The sequence below is a fragment of the Oryx dammah genome, unplaced genomic scaffold, assembly GCF_014754425.2.
Source record: "Oryx dammah isolate SB20612 unplaced genomic scaffold, SCBI_Odam_1.1 HiC_scaffold_21, whole genome shotgun sequence".
NCBI lineage: Eukaryota > Metazoa > Chordata > Mammalia > Artiodactyla > Bovidae > Oryx > Oryx dammah.
In genome coordinates this window covers 1117444-1125623 of record NW_024070205.1, presented here as the reverse complement: position 1 = coordinate 1125623, position 8180 = coordinate 1117444, and the positions used below count along the sequence as shown (strand labels likewise).

Below are 8180 nucleotides of genomic sequence, written 5' to 3'. Positions count from 1 at the left end.
GACCGGCTTCTATACCAGCTGATGGCCTGGCACGTCCCCGGAGCACGTTCCCTCACCACTGTCTTTTGGAGCCACTGGTGAGTGAGGTCCCGGAGACACTGCGTGTGCATTTCGTGGGCACACCTACAAATTTAGCCAGCCCACCGTAAGCCATGGCTGCTAATAGATACTACGTGTATACCTACGGGAAGGGTTGAATTTTTTAAACTGACAAGCAGGCTGAAGAGCAACTGGAACTCCCGTAGAATGCCGGTGGATGCCTATAACGAGGCAGCACTTTAGAAAAAGCTTAGCAGTTTCTTGTAACGTGAGCGATACATCACATGGCTGTTGCACTCCTGGGTGTTTGTCTGAGAGAAATAGAAACACATCACACAAAAACCTGAAAGGGAACGTCTCTAGCAGCTCCATCTGTGACTGCCAAAGGCTGGAAGCAGCCCAAACATCCAGCAAACTGCGACTGCAAAGAAGCTGTGGCCCGAGGGCACAGTAGAGCAAGGAGGCAACGAGCTTCGCGAAGCATGATTCTCAGCAGCGTGAGCCGGGAAGAGGCAGGCTCGAGGAGACCGACGGCGTGGCTCCACTGCCAGGACACTGGGGGCAGAGAGCAGGAGCGTGGTCACCAGGGGCTAGAGGTGAGGAAAAGGGCTGGCCCCAAGGCACCCGAGGAGCTCTGGAGGCGAAGGTGTTGCGCCAGGCCGCGGCTCGACTACAACGGTAACTGCGCAGCTGGATGTGTGCGGTGAAAGTTAGGGAACGCTACAAGGAAGAAGGAGGGTTTTACTGTATGTAAATCGTCTTAATTTACAAAAGGGATAAAGCACAACGAGACCCCAACACAGCCCTGCTGGAATGGCTCAAACTGAAGGACGGAAGTAGCAAGTGCTGCCAAGCAGGCAGCTGGTGGGAATGCACAGCGGTGCGGCCGCTCTGGGGAACGGCCCGGCCGTTTCTTACAAAGTTAAACCTGCACCTACCACACAAACCAGCCATCGCACTCTTATTTACCCAGAAACTTGCCCGTTAATTTCTAGAGCAGCTTTACTCACTGTATTCAAACGCTAAAGCAACTGAAATGCTCCTCAGAAATCATAGAAAGATAAACATAGGTAAATTCTAGAAAAGGCAGACCACAGTGGTGGAAACCGTATCAGTGGTCCTGCAGACCCGGGGGTGAGCTGGGGCCGGGGAAGGTGGACATTGGCTGTAAAGGGCGCAGAGCGCCTCGCCAGGGACTGCTCTCCGTCTCGATGGCGACGCGGCTTCACAGCTGCACACGTTTGCTAAAGCGCAGTGAGCCGTACGGTAAAAATGGTCTGTAAGGCATCCGTCAACAAAGCTGACCTAGAAACTGAAAAGCTAATAAATTATTCTGACAGAATGGTACGGCTTAGGCGCCAGGTTAGAGAACCGTCCCCAAGGAACAGGGAGGCGCAGAAACCGCTGTGGCTTGTCACAGAGATGGCACTGCACGTGGACGCCTGCTCGTCCTCGCGGGAGAGCCGGCGGGACTGGGGCCCACGCAGGCTCCTGAACTGAATACACGGGACACCCGCATTATGACCTCGCGGAGGGGGAGGGGCACGGCCTGCTGTCACGCAGCGAAACCAGATCAGCAGGACGACACGGGAGTGGGCACAGCTGCAGGCTTACGCCCTTGCTGGACATTGCCGAGATGCCAAGGTAACTCAGAAGGCGCGGGGACGCGTTTTCCAAAACCAGTGCTGAGCAACTGGGTATCCGCGCAAAGAAACGAACCTCAACCCCTGCCTCACACCATACGCAAACGTGAACTTGAGACGAACACAGACCTGAAGTTAAAAACGAGCACTGTGTTCTGCACAGTGAAGGAAACCGTGCACAGATGAGAAAACGGGACGGCAGCCCCTAAACAGAAGGCATTTATTTGCGGGATATTTATCCGACAAGGGGCTAATGTCTAAAATACGTAAGGGAGTCATTCAAGTCCACAGCAAAAAAAAAAAAAAAAACAATAATAACAACTCAATTAAAAATGGGCAAAGGACCTTTAGAGACATTTCTCAAAAGCAGACATTGCGAATGGCCAACAGGTACATGAAAAGATTCTCTCCCAACATCTTAGTCATCCGGGGGCTCCCGCACTGCAGACAGAGTCTGAGCCACCAGGGAAGCCTCATTAGTCGTCAGGGAAATTCAAACCAAAACCCCAGTGAGACATCACCTCACTTCTGTTAGGGTTGCTTTTACTAAAAATAATAATAATGATGAGTTTTGGCTGGGAATTGAGGGAAAGTACACACTTGCACAGCGCTGGCGGGAGCGTAAATTGGTACAGCCATTATGGGAGTGCCTGAAAAACTAAAGATAGAACTGATGACTCAGCAACCCTGTTTCTTGTACTCATACATCCAGAGGAACTGCAATCAGGACCTCAAAAAGACACAGCCACGTCCATCGCAGCATTATTTTAGAAAGGAAGCAGCCTACAGGTCTACTGACAGAGGAACAAAGAAAATGTGCTGTATAAACACTGAAGGACTATCACACAGCCTTTCAAAAGGTGGACATTCTGCCTTTAGTGGCAACACAGATGAGCTCTGAGGCCCTGGTGCTAAGTGAAACAAGCCAGACGCAGAGAGACGACTACTGCCTGGTCTCGTTCATATGTGGAACCTACAGCAGTGAGACTCATAGAAGCAAAGTGTAGAAATGTCAGCTGCCAGAACCTAGAAGAGGGAAAGAGGGGGGAGGTCTTATCAAAAGAAGCAAAGATGAATAGGCTTCGGGAGCTAAGGTACAGCAATGCAGCTATAGTCACCAACGCTGCGTTTTATACATGAGATTTGCTGAAAGAGCAAAGGAGAGTAACCAAAAGAAGAGAAGAGAGAAGAGAGAAGGAGGGAAGAGGCAGCCATGTGAGGTGACTGTGGCAATTATTTCACAGTGTAAATCTGCATCAAAGCATCAAGTTGTGCACTTAATACATATAATTTTTATTTGTCAGCCATAACTCAATAAAGCTGGAGGGGGAAACCAAAACTGTAGAGCTTCTAGAAAGATTCATAAGAGAATATCTTTGCAACTCTAGTATACAGTATTTCTTAAACAGGATTTTAAAAAGCAGTGACCATAAAAGAAACAAAGTACATTGAACATCAAAGTAATCCATGACTATTTAAGTTTTTAAAGTATTTTATTCATTTATTTTGCCCGCACCATGAGGCACGTGGGACCTTAGTTCCCGGACTAGGGGTCGAGCCTGTGCCCCTGCAGTGGACTCAGTCTTAAGCACTGGACTGCCAGGGAAGTCCCTATACATAACTTTTTAATGCAAGAAAAAAATTTTTTTCTAGAGATTCTTTATAACCATCCTAACTTCAGAACAAAGCTTTTAATGGCTTTTGTTTGCTTGCTTTTTTGTTTTTTGATTCCCAGAGGAGAAAAGAGGTGGGGGAGGGGGAAAGCTTGGAAGAAGATTCAAAGAAGGGAAGAGAGGAGGGGAGAAGTCTTTAGTTCAAAAGGTTCTGCTCGGTTAGAAGACTACAGTTCTTAGGTAGGTGGGCTAGTCAAAACCACACTATTATGGATAAAGAAAGCGTGATGGACACACAGAGACACACACAAAGGAATGCTGTGTGGCCACGAAAAGAAGGAAGTCCCGCCGTTTGTGACCACGACAGAACCTGAGAGCACTCTATTAAATGAAATGAGTCAGACAGAGAAAGACAGTCTTTGTACGGTCTCAGTGGTCTGTGAAATCTATAAATAAACAGCAGCCACAGAAGCGATCAGACTTGTGGCTACCAGAGGTGGGGTGGGAGGGTGCGCTAGAGGAAGGTCATCAAAAGCCTCAAGCTTACAGGCATCAGATAAGTGAGTCCTGGCGATGTGATGGACAGCAAGGTGGCCGCAGTGATCGCTACTGTGGAGTCTATTTGACGGCTGCTGAGGAAGTAAATCTTAAAAATCCTCATCATAAGGACATTTTTTTTTCCTTTTTTTTCTTTTTGGTATCTGTATGAGGTGACGAATGTTAATTTATGGTGGTAATCATTTTGCAGTTTATATAAGTAAAATTATTATTCTGTTTACCTTAAGCTGGGGAGGGAGAGAAGAAAGAACTGAAATATATTCTTAATAACGAAAAAGGCCAGAGAAAGAGAAGAGAAGGGAACTTCAGAGGCCTGGGCAGTCCTGGGCCCAGGGGAGAACTGGAGCTTTGGGACCAACTTGTGATGCTTTAGAGACCCAGCATGCAGCCTGGGATGGAGGGCAGGATGGGAGCTCTCTGGTCGGGGAAGGGGTTCTTCAATACCCACCCATCATCTACTGACTCAAACTGACAGTTAACTTCCAGACTCCTGGGCTTGAGACAAAAGCCTGGAAAGCTGGCTTGCAGACTTGACCCTGGCCTCACCCAGAAGCAGGTACCTGCCACGAGGCTGGGGTGCTGGGCAGCCCCCATTCAAGGTGAACAAGGGTTGTCAAGCAGGGTCCCCCAGGAGGGATGCCCAGGTTCGGCCACTTCAGAAGAGCCCTCTGGGCCCGCGTCCTGCAGCATTAAAGGGTTTTCTCCTTGATCTCAGGGAAATCTCTGCTCTCTGATAAACCCTCAAAGCACCTTTTCTATGAGACAAAAATCTCCATGGACATAACACTCTAAACCTGGTCAAGACGTCACGTGATTAGGAATTTCCAGCCACTTAAGGTTTCCACCCTTCTGACCAGCCAGGGATGGGAGAGAGACATGTACTAATCAGCTTCCCTCGGTCCCTCTGACTTGACTCAGAACCTCGTAATCTGTCAACCATAATCCCAGGAAGGAGCAGACTCAGAAGGCAGTGCGAGCTGACGGAGGAGCCCCAGTCGCTGGCCAGTCACACCTGGGCGGAGACGCCAGTTGAGTCTGAGGCCTGGGGAAAGCCTGATTAACGCCGAGCCCTGCCTGTCCTGTTGGCAACGCATCCTTCGGGCGGGGTTGCCGCTTCAAGAGCAGATACAGGACAGACGTTGCTCCGGTCTCAGCTGGAAGCCCCAACGGAAGGGAGGAAGGGGAGGGGGCTGGATGCAACCAGCCCCCTTGGCCTCGGTATCTCCGGGGCCATCAGCCTTGGCCTCGGTCTCCCAGGGGCCATCAGCAGGGGCAGGTCAGCAGGGCGGGAAGGCTTCCGGAGACTCCAGGAGAGGCGGGGAGGAAGCGGAGCTGGAGGCACCAGGCCCACACCTGCCTGTCTCCCCAGAGCTGCTCCCGGTCCCCGCACCGTGCACGGCTGCCTCTGCAAGTACCTCATGGTCGTCATGTCCCTGATCCTCCTGGGCTCCTTCCTCCAAGAGAGGCTTGAAGAGCAACTTATGTACAGTTTACTGGTGGTGAGTCCCCGGAGGGAGCTCGGACCACGTGCCGGTCCATCCGTGGGGAGTCTTCCCAGTTACACAGACACCCTAGCCTCACCGCGTGCGCTCTAAGGAGAAAGCTCCGGAAGGATCAGGAGAGGGTCAGAAACAGGATCAGTGCTGAGCCAGCCTTGATACAAAGTTGGGGTAAAGGCGAGGAGGAAGGGAGGGCGTTCACATGCGCAGGGGCTGCCAGGACCCGCCCACCGGGAGGGCCACCTGGGGGCCACATCCCTGAGCCCCGAAGGAACTCCCCAGCAGTGGGCACTGCTGCACCTGGAGGAGACCGAGTCCCACCCGGGCCATGCCCAGGCCTAGAGCCACACTGTTCTGGAAGACCTCAGACCAGCCCGAGCTTAGCATAGGGCGTGTGAAGGAAGGTGCTTCAGAGATGTGTGTGCGGTCAGAACTGGCCAAAACAGAACTGAGCACAGGACCAGACACCAGCCTTCAGTGTCTGTCGCAGAGCCCAGCACGGGCTGAGCTGAGTTAAGTGACCTTTGCCAGCTCGAGGGTGGAGTAGCCAGACACGGGCCAGGTAGGGGCAGGTGAGTCTCCATGCTGCATAAGCCAGGCCCTTCCCGTCGGCCTTCTGCACAAGCTGGGGGCCCCCCTCACCCTTTTAGAGAGCCTTGTGTGTGTCCATGATGAGGGGGGTACTGGTTGGCCGCATCCCAGGCTTGCCTGGCGCTCTCAGGGGAAAGCCCAGGGCTGACACTCACCTTACTCTGAGCAGGAGGAAAAGAAGAAAATTCTGTGGCAACTCAGCCAGCAGCAAATCAGCTCCGAAGTCAAGAACCGTCTGCAGGCCTTCAAGGACATGGAGAAAGCCTCCCCGGGGCTCCAACGCGCCAAGTACAAGCTCCTGGCCGGGGCCCCTCCCCGCGAAAGAAGTGAGTAGGCACAAGGTGGTGGCCAGACTGGGAGACCGCAGACCAGGGCACAGACCGGCCAGGAGGAGGAGGGCGGGGACAGAGGGTGCTCCAAGCCTGGGCCGGCCGCGGAGTGCGGGGCAGGCGTCTTTGCTCCGTACCTGCCAGCGCCCGCATGAGCGACACGCTAAGAAGCACAGAGCAGCCTCTTAAGGACTGTCCATCAGGGAAACTCACTCAGCACAGGCCCCTCGGGGAGGGGGACAGGTGGGAGAGAGCCCGCGGGAGGTGAGGAGAGAGCCTGGCCAGACGGGGAGGGGCAGTGAGAGGGACCCCTGGGCTCCCCACTGCCAGGCCCCATGGGTCTACACAGTTCCCCGAAGAGCCTCCAACCCAGGTCTGGCAGACACACAGCCACTAGGATAACTCTGAGGTCAAGGCCAGCAAACATCCCGTTGACCTGGCAACCTTCCCCATCGGAGGGAGCACTGTCCTTCAAAGGACCCCCGCCACGCTCCCCACCCCCGCCCCCGCCCGGCCAACAGCCTTTCAGAACAGAGAGGAAAGCAAGACGCATCCCTCTCCTGCCCAGCAGTCGGCTCTCCCTGGGAACGGAAGTGGGCAGTCGTCTCGGGCACCGGCCCTTAGGGCGGCCGTGGGGGGAGACCTGGGACCTGCCCACCCTCGGGAGGTGCTAACCGCCGCCCCCCGCCCCCAGAGCTGCTGACGGTGGGCATCTCATCGGCGCTGCGTCCCCACGAGAGCCGCCTCCTGGACACCCTGCAGTCCCTGTTCCAGGCGTCCTCGGGCCCCGAGCTGGGCTGTGTTGTGGTGCTGGTGTCCCTGTCGGACTCCGATCCTGAACGGCTCAGCCAGACGGTAGCCAACATCTCTGACCTCTTCCGAACACACATTGAGGCCCGGCAGCTGCTGGTGCTCCGGGGCCAGCTTGGCGGGCCCCCTCCCCTGGGGACCCTGAGGCCCGAGGACCACCCTTCGCCCTGCGAGGCCCTGTACTCCGCGCAGAAGGCCGACCACGCCCTCCTCATGAACTTCGCTGCCAACCTCTCCGAATACTTCCTGATGCTGGACGACCAGGTTCGCTGCATGCCCAAGTTCATCTCCACCATCTACTGGACGCTGTCTGCTTGGAAGGAGCTGCCTTGGGTGACCCTGGAGTTCTCTAGCCTGAGCTTCGCGGGGAAGGTGTTCCACTCCAGTGACCTCCCCCGCCTGGCCTCCTTCCTCCTCGTCTTCCCCAAGGACACCCCCACGCACGTGCTTCTCTCTGAGTTCCCTCTTCTCCTGGCCCAGAACACGCCGATCCGCTTCGGCTCCTCAGTCTTCCACCGCGTGGGCAACCGCTCCGGGCTGGAGAGCGCCTGCTTCCCTGCAGACAAGGAGAAGGTCTTTGGTGAGCCCGACAACCCCACAGCCAGTGTGCGCACAGACATGGTGATGCTGTCCAACAACATCCCGCAGTACGCCTACACCCTGAACAAGGAGAGCTTCGCCACCCTCAACCCCGTCCGAGGCAATTACCTGACGGTGATCCTGGAGGAGCCCCAGAAGGTCACCCGCGTCGAGGTGCTGACGGGCTCCCACAAAGACAGGAAGCACCAGCTGCAGCGAGGGCAGGTGGAGCTGGGCTATGGGCCCCTGGAGGACCTCCAGGGCTGTGCTCGCTACACCTTGCTCGGCCCCGTGGTGGAGGGACGCCTGGACCAGGTGGTGTCTTATGAAGAAGACTCCCTGGAGGCGCTGGGCTGCATCCGGCTACTGGTGCTGGAGGCCCAGGAGTCCTGGCTTCTGATCAGGCAGATCAAAGTCTGGACCACGGAGTATGACGAGGAAGAGGAAGCATGGACCGTGCCGCGGGGAACCGGGAAGGGTGGGGCTTGGAGATGGAATCGCTCGGCTGGCAAGAAATAA

General features: G+C 54.9%; 1 protein-coding gene across 1 annotated transcript; it reads left to right on the top strand.

The window, feature by feature from the left end:
* Positions 1-521: 521 nt before the first annotated feature.
* Positions 522-8180, top strand: LOC120880418 (alpha-1,3-mannosyl-glycoprotein 4-beta-N-acetylglucosaminyltransferase-like protein MGAT4E). The gene is made up of 4 exons (XM_040263773.1): positions 522-717; positions 5111-5352; positions 6113-6269; positions 6967-8180. The coding sequence occupies exons 1-4, from the start codon at positions 522-524 to the stop codon at positions 8178-8180; spliced, it is 1809 nt and encodes a 602-aa protein (XP_040119707.1).

Excerpts from the sequence above, each read along its gene's own strand:
- LOC120880418 (XM_040263773.1), top strand. The coding sequence starts at position 522 with ATGATTCTCAGCAGCGTGAGCCGGGAAGAGGCAGGCTCGAGGAGACCG. Across the intron at positions 718-5,110 it reads GCCGCGGCTCGACTACAACG|GGGCCATCAGCAGGGGCAGG; the intron begins GTAACTGCGCAG and ends TCGGTCTCCCAG. Across the intron at positions 5,353-6,112 it reads TTATGTACAGTTTACTGGTG|GAGGAAAAGAAGAAAATTCT; the intron begins GTGAGTCCCCGG and ends TACTCTGAGCAG.